Source organism: Solanum stenotomum, chromosome 4 (genome assembly GCF_019186545.1).
Source record: "Solanum stenotomum isolate F172 chromosome 4, ASM1918654v1, whole genome shotgun sequence".
NCBI lineage: Eukaryota > Viridiplantae > Streptophyta > Magnoliopsida > Solanales > Solanaceae > Solanum > Solanum stenotomum.
This window is the reverse complement of record NC_064285.1, coordinates 49,655,998-49,677,059: the sequence shown is the minus strand read 5'-3', so window position 1 is coordinate 49,677,059 and position 21,062 is coordinate 49,655,998. Positions and strand designations below refer to the sequence as shown.

Here is a 21,062-nt window from a genome sequence, read left to right as displayed (position 1 = left end):
CGAACCAATTCATCCAACTTATAGAGTACCCTATCAATAACCTTAACCAGCAAATGCCTTTCTTGGTCTTCCAGTGTAGGTTGCATGAGCAATGGCAGAATCCGATTGAATAAGGGCCCGGCACCAAATTCTCTGGCCTTATCAGTGAGCTGTCTCAAAGCAGTTTTCCTCTGAGGGGGAGTGCCATTTTTAACCTTGAGCAAAAGCTTCATAATTTTTCGCTCCTTCTGTTCATCGGGAGACAACTCCTCTTCATCTTCCTCATTCAACAAGGAACCAAAATACTGGTAATCCTCGGGCTTCATAAATGGCAAACCACCTGGCATTTCTTTTGGTACATCAAACTGTTGACCCCGATTTTCTTCTGGAATAGAGTACAGAGGTGTCCCTATAGGAGTTGGTGTGGCAAGAAGCTTCCTGGCGGGTGTTCTAATGGGAACATAGGATGCTGGAGGATCCAAAATCTTATATCCTTCCTGAGGAAACATTGAGTCAAGCTCCTCATCAGTTAAGGGTCGATTTCTCTCTTCAATGTCCTTCTCCCACCTCATCAAATTGTATTGTTCAGGAGTAACCGGACCACGCAAATTAATGGCACCAGGGGTTGGTGTAGCTAGTTCAACACCCCCAACAGGAGTAACACCCGGTGTATAAGCTGCTGCCGGGGTAGCACCTGACATGGGAGTTGCACTTCCCATAGTAGCTGGAGTCTCGTCCCACCTTGACCTCTGTCTTTTAGGCGTGGGGGTAGCAAGACCTGCAAGCTTTGGTGTAGCATCCCAAGACATACCAGCTGGAGTTGCACCTGGAGTAGCACCACCAGCAGGGGTAGCATCTGAATCAGCAACCCTACCAGGTGTAGGTGTCTCATCCCATCTATTCTTCTTGACAGAGGGTGTTGCATCACCGACCCTGCCGGGTGTGGGGGTTGCATCCCACCTTCCAATCCCAGGTGTTGAGTCCGGCTGGTCCCAATCTGAACCAGCTTTCGCCTTCTTCGCACCACCCTCATCCTGCGATTGGTCCCACCTATTCCTCCTCTTCTGAGCTGGCTTCTCAACCTCCTCCTTTTTATCCGCTGCTTTTTCCTGTTCTTCCTTCTTCTTCTTCGCAATCTCCTTCATCAACTCTTCCTTCTGCCTCTTCAAAGCCTCCTCCCTCATAACATCCGCATACGTCCTCACTTCCGGCCCTGGAGTCTTATCCAAAAAAGGATCATTCCTCTCAGGAGAAATGACCCTATTCAACCTCCTCCTCCTATAATCATCCTCCCTATCAATAATCTTACTCGGTTTATTAAACCCACTCGGCTCATCCTCTTCCCCTGCACCCCGTGGAACCTCCTTAAAAAACTGTTTCGGCGCAGTGAAAGATGCCATCTTTCTAGCAACCTCATTCTCCGTATCAAAAGTATCATCATCATCATTCACCGGAATAGATTTCTCATAACCCTCAAATTTATTCGAACTATAGAATTCAGTATCAAAAGTCACCGTATTCATAGAAGCGAGCTGCTGCTCCATCTTCTTCCTCTCCTCTTGCGTTTTCTGAATCTCATCATCCATTTTTACAATATGCTTCAATCAACTATCCCTCGCAACACTCGAAACTTCAAAATCCCTAACCTAACCCTAAGTGAAGATATATACCACCAAACAAGCTGGAAAATTGAACAAAGTATCAAATCAATATCAAATCTAATAGCAATATAACCGAATCTAGGGATTTCAATTTCAATTGACAGAACGGAAAAGAAGAATACCTGAAGTGTTCGTCGCCGGCGATGTGAAGTGAGGTTTTAGGGAATTTGGGGAAAAGCTAAATGCGATTATTTATTTATTGAATATGAAAAGTTTCGAGGGTCGGTTCAGGATATGGACTATCCGGCCCAAAACCAATAGGGGGAGGTTGAAAAAGAAAATGATAAATATTTTTTTTACTTGAATTTAATTATTAATTTTGATTTTAAATTTTAAAAAATAACTCAATTGAACTAATTATGTAGGTGCTTGTTCAAAATTTATAGTTATAGGTATAATTCTATATAAATTTTTACGGTATGTATTAATCTTTTTTAACTTTTGATTCGCAATTTAAGTTTCTATCTTCATTTTGGTTTGATAAGTCTAAACCCGAACTGAGATTCAATAAGCAGAAGGAATGAGTTTGTCTCCCCGAAGGAAGAATGGTCTCGCCAGTGTTTTCAAAAACGTTTTTTGGGGTAAGTCTCGGGGCGGGGCGCACCAAAAATGCACCGGGGCGCAAATGTAAGGCGTAGATCCATAGGGCGTAAGTCCTAGAATTTGGGGTGTAAGCTCCAAGGGTAAAAACGTAAGTCCTGGGCGTAAAAATGTATGCTCTGGGTGGTTTCTTTTTTGCTTTAAATCATATTTTTATTATTGGTGCAATGATATTTCTCAAATAGTAATTGTAATACTTTTTTCCTTCATTATTGATAATTAATACCTTTCTCAAATAAAAATCATAGTTTTTTTATATATATTATAGGTTATTTAATAAAATTTATTTGTAAAATAATTGAAAGTTTTACTTTTACCTTTTTTTTAGTAATAAAATTTTAAAATTGAATATACATGAGATGACGCCCCGTAGATCCATAAGACTTACGCTCTGTGTCTCGGGGCTTACGTCTCGCCCTGTACTACCTAAAACGTCTCACCTCACGCCCCCGCCTTTTAAAACACTGAATCCCGCTATTTATTTCATGTGTTTAGTAAATCGTCTTTTGAATCTTTTAATTACGAAACGTCATTCCGAAAATACTTAGCCATAACAGTAGAAGGTTGTTGTAGTGAATGACTAGTATAGCGAAATCTAATTGTACTCGTGTAGTCATGTTTGCTTATTGTAGACCCAAATCCAATGTTCCTATTGACTATAGGTCCCAAAATGGACTACAAATCAAATACCAATGAAGTGAATTCATCCCTCCTTGTGATTAGTGGGGTTTTGGTTTTGATTACAAGAAATGTTTCTTTGCTCGTTCGCGACACCTCGACTCTAAGTTTCTTGCTATAGGATTAAATGAAGTGACAAGAATTAAAGCTAAGATTCCTTGCTACGCTCCATAGACGTTCGTACAATTCTTGTGGATTTTCTTACTATAGGATTAAATGAGGTGACGAGAGTTGAAGCGAAGGTTCCTTGCTACGCTCCATAGATGTTCGTACAATTCATGTGGATTGGGATCCTTACACATTCAAAAGCATTATTGCCAAGTGAAATAGTTTTGTAGTAAAATTGCTAATTGCAATAATAATAGACAATATAAGCCTGAAAATGCATTGCACTATAAACTTGAAGTGTTCACAAGACTTGTCTCTTACAATCACCACAGGTATCCATTGCAAAGTTTTCTTTCTTCTGAAACTAAAAGCTCTTTAATGTTACGCGAAAAACACAAGATATACATAACACATACTTTCATAACGAATGCAGGACAAATCTGTAGTCCTTGTATAGCTAGAACTTTCGAAGCTGATTGAGGAAGTTGCAAGAGGAATGCAACATATTGGCTTCTCTTGTAGCCAACAATGAACAATAGAAGAATCAGATCACAAGAACTTTACCACTAGGAAGATGACAACGGCTAGAATAACGATGAATATGACCAATAGGCACAACCAAGTACAGCCACCTTTTGTGCGCTTATTCAAAAATGCCAATTTCCTTTGCACCCTCTGTTAATAAGGACAATGAAAATCACATTAGCTTGGGTGCGACAAAATCAGAGAGTTCACTTCTTAAGACACAACACAGCCAAAAGAAAGTCGATTTGAAGCATATTGAAAACAAGCAATACCTGAAGACGGGAGTTTGTTGTATCAACATGGTAATCTAAGTTATCCTGCAAATCAGATAAACGTTATACTGCTAAACATGGTAACATTGGGCGGGTCGATAAAAATAAAGTGATAAAGATGTATTCAAGGTCAAATACTGAAACTTTTTGCAGTTACAACACCCACCAGTAGTGCAGTATGTAGGTTGAGCTCCTCATTGATTGCTAATGCAACATGTTTTGTGCTTATCACTGTCTCCTCCAACTTATCAAGATCCTCGTCCTGCTCTGTTTCAAATATAAATCAAAGACAACCACGTCAACTAAGTTTTTCAAAAGAAACAAGAAAAGAGCATGTCGATTCCTAGTGTATGAGGACATACCTTTTATAACTTGTCGTTGAAAACCTACAAGATCCTGGTTGTCAAGACCAGTTGCCCTACTGATAACATCAGGTCACTTAGTTTCTGGGCCGAGCAAGCTATCCCTATTTGCAAGGTTATTCATGTTGAGTGTAGTTGCCAACTGATTAGCTTTCACAATCATATTATCAAGCATGTCATGACGACGTTTCATCTCCTTTTTTGATAAAGGCTGCTTGCTTGGGAGCGTTTGCAGAAGGGACTGGAGAGTATCAAGCCTTGTCTTTAATATAGTGATCTTTCGCCGAGCTGCAGATAAATGGCGCTGTGATTCAGGTCCGGAAGAGGGCAAAGAGCTCTTCGCAGAAATCATATAACTGACTTCATCCGCAAGTTTGGATGCTTCATTAAATTCACGCATCCATGAGTCAGCAGACGATGCCATTCTAACCTTTCACCAAAATGATGTCAACCAGGCTTGCTGTTAGAGCTTTAAACTAATTCTCTGAATAACCCCAATATTGCTGAGAATGTCTCATTTGCAGCACATGCCTTCAAATATAAACTAATAATTCAACAATTTGATGATAGTTTTGGATCAAGAAAACATATATGACCTTTTCTCCTTTACGTTTTTACAAAATTGTTATCCGGGGAAAAGGTCAAACGGAATTGAGGGAAGAAAGGAAGCTGAATCAATTGTCCATTTGCAAATAAATTACTACAAATTTAGTTATATGAAATTCCCATTGTTAATTTTTCATTATCAGTCTTTGTGATATTAAGTTGTTTATATTCCGGATATAATTTATTTAATTTTATTCTTATTTTTCTTAATTTTCTACTCGTATGTTTCTTACCGTGTTTCTTATTATCCATAGCTCTTATAGGAGCGAGTTCTAAAAATTGTTTGGCTTGTCAATTTGGAAAACAAAGTAGACTTCCATTCCCAAAAGAAAGTTGCAGCTGGTTCATACCGATATTGGAGGACCCCAAAGGAATCCTTCACTTAAAGGTAGTCTCTATTATGTTATTTTTATTGATGGTCTGACCCGAATTTGCTATATTTATGTTTTAATGTATAAATCGGAGGTCAAGAGCATTTTTTGGAAGTTGAAAGAGAAGTTGGAAAATGAAAGTTGCTGCAAACTTAAGATTTTACGATTTGACAATGGCAAGGAGTACACTTCTCGACAGTTTGGTCTATTTTGTGAAGAAGCAGGGATTGAACGTCAACTTACTACTCCTTATACTTCAGAACTAAATGGAGTTAGTGACAGAAGAAACAGATTTATCATGGAGATGGCAAGATGTATGTGGCACAAAAAGAATATGCCGAAGATGATTTAGGCAGAGGCAGCAAATAAAGCTGTGTTCCTAAAAAATCAACTTCCCTCAAAATCTGTGAAAGATCAAACTTGTCACGCCCCTAGGCTACCCCCTGTACACGGGCACGTGACCAAGGATCACGAATGACCCCAAGCTAACCCTTCTAGCATAATCATAAACATACTAAAGATAAACTGATGCAATAAAACTGTACGGAAGCTAAATCATATGAATAATCCAAAATGATAGGGAATACCCATATACTGAATCTGAATATATGAAAACTGCGAGTTTGAGTATAAATGAGAAGTCAAATTCTAAGACTAAAGCTGAAACTAACTATGTCTAAAATAAAGCCTCTACTAACTGTAAATGTTGGGACATGCCCCAACTAGATCTAGCAAAACTGAAACTAAAGCTAAAAGCAAGAAAGATAAACATGTCACTAGTCCTCAAAAAATGAGAACTCACCCCTAATGCTGCTGAACTGAAGATCGGGAATCGATCTATGTGTGATCTGACTGCTGAGGACCTGAACCTACATCACGAGAAGATGTAGTACAGAGTATACGTTAGTACTTGAAAGGTACTGAGCATGCAGGATAGAGTAAAGGTGAAATAACATATAACTGAACAAAGCAATAATGCAGTGATATAATCTGAACATGATATAGATGTTGAGTACTGAACTAACTGAATGCATTGACCAATTTTATAACATGCTAAGACTGAATACTGAATGTACTGATAAATGGTCACTGTAGTAGAATCTGACTTAATTGTGGGAGCTACTAATAACCGACAATAAAACCACATGAGCTAAGTGTCGAGTCTAATGTATACGCCCCATTGAGAGGACCCAATATACCCTGCCAGAGGTATAGAGGCATACTGGTGTGATCATTAAAATGAGGCCCATAGAGAGGACTTACAGGCTACATGGCTCGTAGTTGTGGGACTATATGGGTGACTGACCCTAGTCCAACTCAGCATTATGCTACTCCCGATAGATTAAGTGATTAAGACATTTTGATAGAATTACTGTAATATACTGGATAGCTCAAAACTGACATGAAAATTGAGAATGCACATTAATAAACTGATATTGACACATTAAAGAACTTAGGCATGTATATCTGAAATAACTGAAATATATGACCTAGCATATGTAATTCAAGAAGTAAAGAACTACATAGCTAGGGTTCTGAAATTCATGCAAGAAACCAAGTAATAACATGATGATCTGATTTGGATCATTCTAACGTATAAAACCCAAGAATTTCAGACATTCTTGAAACCCTAGGTCTAGTTAATATAAGGGAATCAAGAATATGGCTGAATTCACGGGACATAATGGGCGAAAGGAACCCACTAGTGAAACCCCATATACCTGGTGACGAATTCCACGGAGAAATCTTTAGATTTCGAGGCTGGAACTGATGGAACCTAGCTGCATTCTTGAACTAGGGTTCTTGACCTCTCATCTCCTTTTACGCTCTAATTTTTCTAAGTCTTGAAGAATTATTGACTTAGGTAATTTCTACTTATGTTTCTAGGCTAAAACTAACAAAAACCACATTGTTTAGGAGTCAAATGAATAAGGAAAAGACCAAAAGACCCATGACTTAACTGTTGTCAGGGTCACCAATGAATGGGACCGACGGACCGTCGATCGATTGACGGTCCGTGCTAGTCGACTATCAATCGGGACTGAACCTAGATTTTGACGGTCCAAACTTTGGATCTGGACCACAGACCATGGTCTGACCTATGGTCTGTAGGTCCTGGCTTAGCCTGACCCTTAGCCAAATTTTTTGATGCTTCTGGGATAAGGGTCGCAGATGCGAACCACGGACCTATAGGATGGACCATGTATCCTCCTACGGTCAGTAGGTCCTGACCATGTGTTAGACCTTAGCTGATTTTCTGGACTCTACTCAGGAGGGGTTGCAGGTGGCATCCACGGACCACCAGCACGGGTCGTGGGTCACCCAACGGTCCGTGAGTGGTGACTGTGGTTTGCACCTGCAACTTCTGGAAAACTGCATTTTGGTAGTTCTAGCATATGGGGTGTTGCATTATCTCCCTCTTGTAAACATTCATCCTCGAATAAAGACTAAACTAGCTGAAATGGAGTAAAAGGGCTGCAATCCCTACCACTAAACACTGGAAACTGAATTTTGACTGAACTAAGTTCCAAGAACATGCAAATACGCTGAAAATTGCAAGTACAAACTGAAGGAACATGATATTAAGACTAAAACTACACGTGAATGACTGAAAAATGGAAGAGGAACTATTGCCTCAAGCTGGAGTTGAATCGGAAAAAGAGAGGTGAGGATACTTGGCCTTCATGGCTGCTTCTGCTTCCCAAATAAATCTCTCTACGGACTGACTCCTCCACAAAACCTTAACCGAGGTGACTTCTTTGTTTCTCAACCTTCGAACTTGACGATCAAGAAGCCAAACTGGTACCTCTTCATAAGTGAGACTATCCTTCACAACCACACTTTCTAAAGGCACAATAGATGTTTGATCACCCACACACTTCTTTAAAAATGAAATGTGAAAAATTGGATGCACTACTGCTAGTTCTGTTGGAAAATCTAACTCATAAACCACTTTACCAACCCTTTTCAAGATCCTCTAAGGGCCTACATATGTAGGATTGAGCTACCCTTTCTTGCCAAATCTCTTCACCTCTTTCATAGGCAACCCTTTCAGGAAAACCCAATCATGAACTTGGAACTGTAGTTCCCTTCTCCTTACATCTGCATAGGATTTCTGGCGACTTTCGGCTGTCTTAAGTCTATATCTAATGAGTTGAACTTTTTGCATAGCTTAATGAACTGAATTCGGGCCTACCAAGGCCACCTCACCTACTTCAAACCAACTAACTGGAGATCTACACCTACGCCCGTACAATGCCTTATAATGGGCCATCTAAATGCTAGAATAGTAACTATTATTGTAGGAGAACTCTATAAGAGGAAGGTGATCAGCCCAAACTACCCTTGAAATCGATCACACAAGCTCTCAACATGTCCTCTAAGGTCTGAATGGTACGCTCTGCCTGCCCATCAATCTGCGGATGAAATGTTGTGCTAAGGTTAACCTAAGTACCAAGACCTTTCTAAAATGACTTCCAGAAATGAGAGGTAAACCGAGGACCTCTATCTGAGATGACAGACAAAAGAACCCTATGCAACCTAACTATATCATTAATGTAAAGCTTGACGTAGTCCTCCGCCGAATCTGTAGTCTTGACAGCCAAAATGCATGAAGACTTGGTAACTCTATCAACAATCACCCAAATAGAGTCATGTTGTCTACGAGTGCGAGGTAAACCTGTGATGAAGTCCATGTTGATCACTTCCCACTTCCAAGTAGGAATGTCGATCTCTTAAGTCATACCTCCTGGTTTTTAATGTTCTACCTTAACTTGCTGACAATTGGGGTACTTAGCCACAAAATCCGCTATATCACTTTTCATAACATTCAACCACTAGACTTCCCACAGATCACAGTACATCTTAGTGACACCTGGATGAATAGAATATCTTGATTTATGGGCTTCTACAAGAATATGCTACCTCAACTCACCCACATTAGGAACACATAATCGACCCTGATAGTGAAGCACACCATCTCCCTCTTGGGAGAAAACCTCAACCCTCTGCTAGTGGATTGCACTCTTTAGTTCAAGCAATATTGGATCACTGTCTTGCTTTTCCTTATCCTTCACTACCAAAGAAGATTCTGACCCATTCTAAACTATTATCCACCATCTGATATGCTCATAAGACGAACTCCTAGGTGAGCAAGTCTGTGAACATCGTTTCCTAGTTCCTTTCTTTCTTCCTCAACATATGCCACACTACCCATCGATAGTCTGCTAAGAGCATCCGCTACTATGGTGGCCTTACTAGTATGGTAATGCACACTCATCATAATCCTTGAGGGACTCAAGCCATCTTCTCTGGAGAAGATTCAACTCTTTCTAGGTAAACACATACTGAAGGCTCTTATGGTCAGTGAACACATCTATGTGAACACCATACAAGTAATGTCTCCAAATCTTAAGTGCAAATACTACTGCTGCAAGGTCGAGGTCATGAGTTGGATAGTTCTTCTCATGCACCTTAAGCTACCTAGAAGCATATGTTATAACCTTACCTCGTTGCATCAACACACAATCAAGGCCGACTCTCGATGCATCACAGTAGATAACATAACCGTCTGAACCCTCTGGCATAGTCAAAATAGGAGTTGTAGTCAACCTAGTTTTCAGTTCTGCGAAGGTTTTCTCACAATCATCTGACCACTGATACTTGACCTTCTTCTAAGTCAACTTAGTCAATGGAGAGGCTGTGGATGAAAATCCTTCCACGAACCTTCTGTAATAGCCAGCTAACCCTAAGAAATATATGATATCTGTAGGAGAGGTAGGTTTGGGCCATTGTTTCACTGCTTCTATTTTCTAAGAATCCACTCGGATCCCTTCACTAGACACAATATGCCCAAGGAAGGCAACTGATTTAAACCAAAATTCACATTTTCTAAACTTAGCGAATAACTGGCAATCTTTGAGAGTTTGCAGAGCAACTCTCAAGTTATTCACATGTTCCTCCTCATTACTAGAGTAAATAAGGATATCATTAATAAAGATGATTACAAACAAGTCCAAATAGTGCTTGAACACTCTGTTCATCAGATCTATGAAAGCTGTAGAAGCATTGCTTAGTCCAAATGACATAACTACGAATTCATAATGACCATAATGAGTTCCGAAGACTGTTTTCGGAATGTCACTATCTCCGACTCTAAGTTGATGATAACCGAATCTGAGGTCTATCTTTGAGAAATGACTAGCACTCTGAAGTTGATCAAACAAGTCATCAATCCTCGGGATAGGGTATTTATTCTTGATTGTGACCTTGTTCAACTACCTATAGTCAATGCACATTCTGAGAGATCCATCCTTTATCTTTACGAACAACAATGGTGCACCCTATGGCGAAATACTAGGTCTAATGAAGCCCTTATCAAGAAGGTCTTTCAACTGCTCTTTCAAAAGCTCAGCTGGAGCCATCGTGTAAGGAGGAATACAAATAGGCTGGGTAACTGGAAGGAGATATATTCCAAAGTCAATTTCCCTTTTGGGAGGAACTCAAGGAAGATCTTCTGGAAACACATCTAGGAACTCATTGACTACTGGAAACTGACTCAAGAGTTGGGGTTTCAGAGCTTGAATCCTTAACCCGAACTAGATGATAGTGATACCCCTTATAAATCATCTTTCTGTCCTTAAGGTAGAATTGAATCGACCCATAGACGCTAAACTACTACCCTTCCCTTCTAAGAATGGTTCGTTTGGAAACTGGAAACGAACAATCCTAGTTCTACAATCAACTGAGGCATAACAGAAATGTAACCAATCCATGCCTAGAATGATATTGAAGTCTACCATTTCTAACTCTACAAGATTAGCTGAGGTGACTTTCTAAGAGACTATGACAGGACAATTTTTTTATACCCATCTAGCTATAACTTGCTCATCGACTGGGTTGAGACGAAGAAGGGTTCTGAGAGAGTTTTTGGACTAACATCGAATTTGACTACTATATAAGGAGTTACAAAGGAAAGAGTAGACCATGGATCTAACAATGCATAATCATCTAAGTCAAATACTTATAACGTACCAATGACTATATTTGGAGAGTCTTCTTGATCCTGGCGAGCTTGGAGAGTATACGACCCATTTTGGCGCTGATTGCCACCTGTACCAGATGTGTAACTATGTTGAGTCGGGTGACCTGCTGGTGCTGCTGTGTTGTGGACTGAGCTTTACCATTATTACCTCCTTGACTCTGTTTAGAAGGACAATCTTTCAACCTGTGATAAGACTGATCACCCCTAAAGCACCCTTTCTTTCCTGCAAGACAGTTGCCTGGATGGTTATTACCACACTTACGACAAGTTGGGTTTGTTCTAGTGCCTGAAACACTACCTTCAGTCTTAGAGCCTGTCACCCTACCTTTCTAATCATTACAGAACTTGGAGGATGGAGCACTGGCTGATGAAGGTGCTGAGCTGGAGGTTTATGCTGAAACTGCGACCCATTTCCACCACCTAATTTCTGTTGAGAATAGTCATAGTTTCCTGTCCTAGATTTCTTATTCTCTTTGATTATTGCCTAAGCTTATCACCCTCAACTTGCTGAGCATGATTCATTAGCCTATAGATGTTCATATCTTCAAGTAGCATGGCAATCCTACACTCTATTTTCACAAGATTGGATACCCCATACATGAACTTGTTCTTTTGAGTCCTGGAGTCAACAACCATGTGAGGAGCATACCCAGAGAGTTAGGTGAACTTGAGCCCATACTCTTGGACTGTCATAGAACCCTACCTCAAATTCATGAACTCTTGAGCTTTTTTCTCTCTCAACTCTTTTGGGAAAAACCTGTCCAGAAAGGTCTCACTGAAGCAATCCCAAGTGATAGGAGTTGAATCTGTACCCATGTTCTCCTTCCACTGAGTATACCAAATATGAGCTACATCCTTAAACTGGTAAGATGCCAACTCAACCCGATCATTTCCAATTACCTGCATCACTCCAAAGATTTTCTTGACCTCATCAATGATGATTTGGGGATCCTCACTAACCTGCGATCCTAAGAACTCTGGTAGATTCATCCTAGAGACATCACAAACTCTAGCTGCAGCTGACCCAACATTAGCATTTGCCGAAACTGGAGCCTATTGATAATTATTTTTGGTCACACTCTTAGCCAACAACTAGATTGTGTTTCCAAATCCTGCATTCGAAACTTCTTGATCTGGGACTTGGGGAGCTGCGTTTGCATTCCTGGCATTTACATTCCTTGCGTAGGCTCTACGAGGAAGCATGATCTGAAATGCCCAACGAAGGATTAGAACGAGAAGTTGGATCATACCTCACGCACGATAAGAGTAGCAAGAAATTGAAGTTTTCCTAATATTTTTTGCAACCTCCTTCTCATTAAATGTGGTGCACTTCACACCCATAAATAACTCTAATTAGTGTGGCTTTTCAGATATCCTAGGACTCTTAAACCTAGTGCTCTGATACCAAGTTTGTCACACCCCTAGGCTTACCCTGGATGCAGACACTGAACCTAGGATCACGAATGACCCCAAGCTAACCCTGCTTGCATAATCATAAGCATACTAAAGATAAATTGATGCAATAAAACTTTGCGGAAGCTAAATCATATGAATAATCTGAAATGATAGGGAATACCCATATACTGAATGTGAATATATGAAAAATGCGAGTTTGAGTACATATGAGAAGTCAAACTCTAAGACTAAAGCTTAAACTAACTATGTCTGAAATAAAGCCTCTACTGATTATAAATGATGGGACAGGCCCTAGCTAATCTAGAAAAACTGAAACTAAAGCTAAAAGCAAGAAAGATAAACATGTCACTAGTCCTCAAAAAATTAGGACTAACCATTGATGCTGCTGAACTGAAGATCGGGAACTGATCTATGCGTGATCTGACTGCTGAGAACCTGAACCTACATAACGAAAAGATGTAGCACAGAGTATGCGTTAGTACTTGAAAGGTATTGAGCATGGAAGATAGAGTAACACTGAAATAACATATAACTGAACAAAGCAATAAAGCAATGATATAATCTGAACGTGATATATATGCTGAGTACTGAACTAACTGAATGCAATGACCAAGTTTATAACATGCTAAGACTGAATACTGAATTAACTGATAAATGGTCAATACAGTAGAATCTGACTGAACTGTGGAAGCTACTAATAACCAACAATAAAACCACATGAGCTAATTGTGGAGTCTGATGTATAAGCCCAATCGATATGACCCAATATACCCTGCCAGAGGTATAGAGTCATACTGGCGTGATCACTAAAATAATGTCCATAGAGGGGACTTACCACTACGTGGCTTGTAGCTCTGTGACTATATGGGTGACTGACCCTAGTCCAACTTGGTATTATGCTACTCCAGATAGATTAAGTGATTAACACATTATGACTGAATTACTGTAATATCCTAGATAGCTCAAAGCTGACATGCAAACTGAGAATGCACATTAATAAACTGATAAAGACACATTCAAAAACTGAGGCACGTATATCTGAAATAAATGAAATATCTAGCCTAGCATGTGTAATTCAAGAACTAATGAACTACATAGCTAGGGTTCTTAAATTCATGCAAGAAACCAAGTAATACAATGATGATCTGATTTGGATCATTCTAATAACTATAACCCAACAATTTCTTACATTCTAGAAACTCTAGGTCTAGTTAATTTGAGGGAATCAAGAATCTGACTGAATTCTAGGGACCTAATAGGCAAAAGGAACCCACTAGTGAAATCCAACATACCTGGTGACGAATTCCACGGAGAAATCTTTCGATTTCAAGGGTGGACCTAATGGAACCTTGATGCGTTCTTGTGTTCTTGACCTCTCTTCTCCTTTTACGCTCTAATTTCTCTAAGTCTTGAAGAATGATTAACTTAGGTAAGTACTAGTTATGTATCTAGGCTAAAACTAACCAAAACAACGTAGTTTAAGCTCTAAGCGACATAGTTTAGGGGTCAAACAAATAAGGAAAAGACCAAAAGACCCCTGACTTAACTGTTTTCGGGGTCACCAATGGACGGGACTGACGAACTGTCAATCGACTGACGGTCTGTACCGGTTGACCATCAATCGGGACTGAAGCTAGATTCTGAGGGTCCGACCTACGGCCCTGGACCGCGAACATTGGTATGACCTACGGTCCGTAGGTCCTAGTGTAGCCAGACCCTTAACCAAATTTCTTGAGGCTTCTAGGAGGAAGGTCGCGGGTGCGAACCACGAACCTGCAGGATGGACCGTGGGTTCTCCTACAGTCCGTAGGTCCTGACCGTGGGTCGGCCTTAGCCATTTTCTAAGGATTCTACCGAGGAGGGGTCGCAGGTGGCATCCATGGACCACCAACACGGGCCGTGGGTCCCCCTACAGTTAATGAGAGGTGACCATGGTTTGCACCTGCAACTTCTGGAAAACGGCATTTTGGTAGTTCTAGCATATGGGGTTTTACAAAACTCCTTTTTAAGCATGGTATGGATACAAGTCTCCGCTGCATTTTGTTAAAGTGTTTGGTTGTCTTTGTTTTACCTATGTACCTCAGGTCAAACGGGATAAACTAGATAAGAAGGCTCACTCGGGCATTTTTATTGGGTGCAATAATGTTTCAAATGCATACAAAATCTTTCAACCCGAAGGTGAGAAGATAGTTATTAGCAGAGATGTCCACTTCATGGAGAATGAAGAATGGGATTGGGATGACTCAAGGAATTCTGTCCAGAAAACAAGCTCGTGGTTAAATGAAAGGGACCACTATCCACCAGTTAGGGGAACTCGATTTCTCTCTGATATATATGAGAGATGCAATGTTGCGATTCATGAACCTGCTAACCCTAAATATTCTCTCAAAGACCCCAAGTGGAGAAATGCAATGGAGGAGGAGCTGTTTATGATCGAAAAAAATGATACGTGGTAGCTTATTGACAAACCTCAAGGTAGAAAAGTAATTGGGGTAAAGTGGATGTTCGGAACCATCCTAAATGTTGATGATTCAATCAAAAAGAATAAAATAAGGATTGTATTTAAGGGTTATGCGTAGATTTTCCGTGTAGATTATTTTGACACTTTGCACCAGTTGCTAGGCTCGACACGATCAGAATGCTAATAACTATTTTCTGCACAATGTGGCTGGAAAGTGCATCAGATGGATGTCAAATCAGCATTTCTTAATAGCATTCTTGAAGAAGAAATTTATGCTGAGCAACCTGAAGGGTTTGTTATAGATGGAAAGGAAGATAAAGTCTATCGACTACATAAAGCTCTTTATGGCTTAAATCAGGTACCAAGATCTTGGTATAGTTGAATAGATGATTATGTGCTCGGTCCCGATATATTGTATGTTGTAAGTGTTTTATCAAGGTTCATGCATTGTCCTAGTGAAGTACATTTGTAGGCAGCAGAAAGAATTGTACGATACATCAAAGGAACCATCACCTATGGAGTCAAGTTTCATAAGAGTCAACCTTTGAATCTTTGTGGGTATTCTGACAGTGATTGGGGCGGTCCCGAGGATGATGCAAGGAGTACTTCACGGTACTGTTTTAGTCTTGGTTCTAGAATTTTCTCATGGAGTTGTAAGAAACAAGATATTGTAGCTCAATCTATTGCCGCAACTGAGTTTGTGGCAGTTGCAGCAGCAGTAAATCAAGCATTGTGGCTGAAGAAAATTTTGGTTGATTTGCATATGGAACCAACTGGAAGCATCAAACTGTTCGTGGACAATGAAGCAACAATAGCTATATCTCACAATCTTCTGTTTCATGGAAGAACTAAGCACTTCAAAATCAAGTTATTTTTCTTGAGAGAAGTGCAAAAATATGGAGATATATTCCCTAAGCCTTTACCACTCAGCAAGTTTTAGCATCTCAGATAGAAATTTAGAGTTTGAAGTTTCCAAAGCAAGGAGGAAGTTAAGAATTTGCTTTATCAACTGTAATTAATATTAATTTTGCTACTTTATTAGGAATCTGCTAGTCGTGGGTTTACTGCTTTCTATTTTCTGTTTTTTATTCTAGTCATATAAATGTAATCTGAAAACATCAATAAAAATGTTCTTGTACCGATATTCTTCTTGACTTCTCTGCTCTCTAATAGCTCATACTTCTGAAATTTACCAACAAACCCTTTGAATCTTTCAACTTTACTATTACTGTTCTTATTTTTCTGACTTCTATAACTGTTATTATTATTACTATGACATCTAATTGTTTATTGTCTCAATGATTTTATTTTATCAGAATTGGATTAGCATTTCTATGCATTTGTTCAAAGCTTTTGCCTTCTTGAAGAAAATAAAGGAATTTATGTTGTTGTATTTCTGATCATGCTCTGTACAAGACTATATAATCAAAGTTAAGAGAAGAAAACCAATCATATGCTTAAAACTGTCCTATTTCTATTGGCAACCTTGTAACAAACATTTCAAAATTGTGGAGAAGATAACTACTACACTACTACAGAACTTATCCTAGTTTCCAATGTGTGTAAGTGTTGCTCAGTATATATTGCATACTAACAACTATTTACAGTACTAAAAAATAAAGGGATGTGATTTAGTCCATCATACAACAAATGGACAATGATAATGAATAAGGATATAACTGTAGGTTGATTTAATGTAGTCGAGTCATATATCATCTTCGGCTGGAGCTGGGTTTAATTTCTTGATACCAACACTTCTTTTGTTGCATTTCAGCATAACCAATGGTGAAATACACAATTAACACATCCATCATTTTGGAACTTTACTTTCATAATATTTATGTTGTAAAGCCATTTGTTTCTTTATGTGTCATTTAGAAACACTTATTGTAACAGTTACATTGTTATTTTATTAGAGATCGACTCCTTCCACTTCTCAGGTAGTCGAACTACGGATGGACCTTCGAACAAGAACTTTGTGGTACTGCTTCCACAGCCTCAGGATTATAAGATAAATTAAAAAAGACTGATATGTTGTAGCCTTTCTACCAAACTCTCAGTATAATGTTCCGCAAACTAAATGTAACATATGATGAAACATAAATATGTTAATATAAAGCTTAATCATCTTTTCTTTATTTGCAAATCAATACCTAAAGCATGTACCTTGCACGGGCATCCTTTATCTAGTTCTACTATAAAAGATAGCTAAATTTCATAAATAATGTCTTTTTTTAGGGTGTTTGATATCCACATTGTAGCCTAAATGATTTGTTGCCTCTGTTAGGGCGCATTTGGGGGTAACACTCCTACCAAAGATTTTTCTATACCCAAAGCTAGATCCAAAATGTTCTTGCTAAGAGAGAAGCAGTATCATCAACTGGACCACATTCTTTGCTTGTCCCACTGAATTGGAATTCCTTAAATGGATGTGTGGTAACAGCTAAAACGCGAAGGTTGATTCCATCCTTGTAGAGGGAGATGAAACTAGGTCCCCTTTTTACGAGCACAAACCATAGGTTAAGGGACGATCAACTGTTTTTTGTTCTAATTAATGGCTGGCACATAATTTGATTTTCATAACAGGTTATCCACATTAAAACAAAAAACAAATGTCAGCAAAAGTACGAGCAACAAATAAGGAATAGAAAACATTATGACTAATTGGTCCGAAGGAAATAATTGACTGGTTGGAAAAGCTACCAAATGCTTCATTAGCACAAACATTATGACTAATTGGCCCAAGTGCTCACACTCATCTCCAAATCCCTAATTTTTCTAATTGCACAAACAATCATCGCTGCTAGTTGGTACTAGGACCTGCATGACGAAACATATTAAGATTGTAGCTTGAGTATGAAAAATGGGTACTTTGTAGACATCACGTGTCGACTGAGCAATAAAGGTAAAAAAAATATGAAAATATAATCTAGAAACAGATAGTGGTCAAAACGGATATATAAGAAAGCATACGAGCATACCGAAAGTAAATCTAAGTATACCTAAGCTAGACCTAATTGACCCCTATAAGCCTATAACATACACTCATCCACATGTTTAAATGGAAATTAAATAGACCCTATAAGCACAACATGTATAAAGACTAACTAAGTCTATCAGAGAGAAAGACACCACAAATTCAAATCCAAGAAACAAAATTCAGGCTCCCAACTCAAGTAACCACAATATCTAGTAATCCAGCCAACTTCCAAACCACTTAGCAAGAGTGATAATCAATCTAGGTCGCCCAGCCAGCTCGTCCACTCCCAGCCCAACTAGCAAGACTGACATGGGGGCTTGTCCACTCCAAAAGGGTCTCAAAATATTAAAGCCGCCCATCTAGACAGACCACTTCAAAGCTATCCAACTAGAAAGAGTGTCCCGAGTTGGGTTGATTCCCAAAAGGATGTCGAATATGAGATCAATCAATACTTAGCCACCGTGGATCAACGTCCCCTCACAAGGAATCACAAAAAGTATCCAACCTGAATAACCCTAATCCGAAGTCACCCGAGAAAGAACAAAACCTATGGTAACATATCGGAGGTGAAAACGGATATGAAAGAAAGCATACGAGCATATTGAAAGTTAATGTAAGTACTTCTAGGCTAAACCTAACTCGATCATTATAGGCCTAGAATGTACACTCCTGCACAAGTTAAAATGAAACTCAAACAGACCCCCATAAGCCCGACAGATATAAAAAGTAACTAAGTTTACAAAAGATAAAGGCACCACAAATCCAGACCCAAGTAACCAAAGTCAGGCTCCCAACACAAGTAACCACAATATCTAGTAATCTAGTCAAAACTACACGTACGACTACCAATGGCATAACCTTGACATTCTTCAAATTCTATGAGGAAACTTTGAATATGTTTTGTTCAAACTAGAGGTACTTGTCTTCTAGCAAATCAATGTATTTGCCCTAAAAAAGCATGGTACTACAAATATAGAACAAGGACAAATAAGGTTAGGTGGTAAGCTTAACAACCATAGTGATGAAATTGAAGTCGTTGAGGCTATAAGGGATCAATATACATTTGACATAAAGAAATTGTGAATTGAAAACATACTGGCATATTAGGAAATATCATTAGGTTTTCCAAATTACGAGTCAACCTTAAGATGTTGTCTAGGGGAAGGAATGTTTTGAAATACAAGAACTTATTGTCAACCATCTACATTCCAGTAAACGTAAGGAGATGTCTTCGTCTTCCAACATCAAACTGGAAATCACCTGAATAGAAGAATGAGGCAGCATAAAGGTAAGTCCATTAATTTACAAGGCTTACAAACTAAACCTGTAGTGATTTCCCATTCTTGTAACACCTTCTAGCTTAGACCAATAAAAGAAACTAATATTTAACCTCACGTACTAAATTAGAACTATATGAGTTAATTAAAAGGAAGTGAATCAATAGATAATTAATCAGGTTAATTGAAAAAGTCATGACCCCTATCGTACAATCAAGTTAATAGGTAGAAAACACGAGCTCAATTCACAGTCAACATAAAAGGTCTGGAGACATTTGGGATTGATAACTGACCTTGGTAAATTAGGATGGCAATATTAACTCATTAGCACAACGAACGCTTGCCAAAAGATCTTTCACTATGTTTTCATTCATTCCATCTAATTCATCACAGTAGAGATCAAGATTTGCATGGTTCAAAGATGAAAAGTCCCTGAGCTTAATTTTCATATGATTAAAACCCCAAATATCTTTAAATGTTGAACATATGGAGCAACAATTTCAAAGCAGCATGTATCACCTTCGAGTGAATACGGATCCCCGTCAGGATGATCGTGATGGATCAAATGCAATCATTATTAATCTTGACACTGCACAAATTCATTTTCTTGACGGATAATGTATTGCCTCTCCTTAGCAGCTCTACCATTAAAAATTTAGTCTAAACATTATGTTCAGACGTGATGATGGTGTTTCTAATTTTCCCGTAATTGAAAAGTTGATTGAACTTGTTGTGAATAAGAAAGTGGAGGATTTACGCCTGAACTTTGTCATAGAATTGCTTATCCGACGGGGCATCATGACCAACCTATAGCTTGCTAGAAGTTCTCTATAGTAGTTCTTCGATTATAAAACTCAACTGCAATAATTGCAGAACATTAGAAAAATCCATACTAAATTGGACATCTCTGAAGAGTTTAACGCTAGAAAGTCTGTTAATCTGGGATGAACACATTAACCAAATAACGTTAAATTGTCCTTAATTGGAATCTTTGAATCTATATAGATTTTGTGGTTCTAATCTATGGATTTTGTGCAAACGATTAAAGCCACAAAATCCATATAAATTCAATGATTCCTATTGAGGACAATTTGACATTATTTGTTTAATGTGTTCATCCTGGATAAACAAACTTTTTCAGCATTAAACTCTTTAGATATGTTTAATTTAGTACGCAATCTTATGATATTCTGTAATAATTGCACTTAAGTTTTATATTCGATGAACTACTACAGAGACTTCTGGTAACCTATAGGGTTGGTCATTCCTAGTTGGATAAACAATTATATAACGTATATTCAGGCATAAATCTTCCACTTTCTTATTCACAGAATATTCAAGCCACTTGTCAATTACAAGAAAATATGACAGACCATCATCATATCTGAACACAAATTTTAGACTGAACATTTTAATGGCTAAGGAGAGGTAGTACATTATCCGTGTAGGAAATGAATTTGTGCTCTGCTGACTTATCTAAACGACCATACTCATCGGTGTCATAAACAACATTGTTGATATAAGTCCTGAAGTATTGCCAATCTTTAGACAAAGCAGATGTTATGAAAGTGTTTGTTATGGACAATAAAGAAAGAATTTGGACAATAAGATCATAACATAGCTTACTAGTCCTATCAATTTCTTCACATTTTGTCTCAATTTTCAATTTTTTTTCTGAGGTAAGTTTTCAATAAGCAGACTTTCAGAGGTGCTAGAGCATTGG

General features: G+C 38.7%; 2 protein-coding genes, 1 non-coding gene and 1 pseudogene across 3 annotated transcripts in view; 1 reads left to right on the top strand and 3 right to left on the bottom strand.

The window, feature by feature from the left end:
• Positions 1-1,854, bottom strand: part of LOC125862766 (uncharacterized) — an 8,511-nt gene extending 6,657 nt beyond the window's left edge. The window contains exons 1-2 of the mRNA XM_049542897.1: positions 1,763-1,854; positions 6-1,660 (exon numbers count right to left, since the gene is read on the bottom strand). Coding sequence (XP_049398854.1) covers positions 6-1,565 — 1,560 coding nt within the window. The 5' untranslated portion in view covers positions 1,566-1,660; positions 1,763-1,854. The remainder of the gene's footprint in view (positions 1-5; positions 1,661-1,762) is intronic.
• The window catches only part of LOC125862275 (anthranilate phosphoribosyltransferase, chloroplastic-like), a 1,111,005-nt gene that overhangs the window by 372,293 nt on the left and 717,650 nt on the right, over positions 1-21,062 (top strand). The window lies entirely within an intron of this gene.
• Positions 3,289-4,883, bottom strand: LOC125862278 (syntaxin-51-like; annotated as a pseudogene).
• On the bottom strand, positions 17,469-17,592 carry LOC125863477 (U6atac minor spliceosomal RNA). The gene has a single exon (XR_007446150.1). It is a non-coding gene; the product is annotated as a U6atac minor spliceosomal RNA (small nuclear RNA).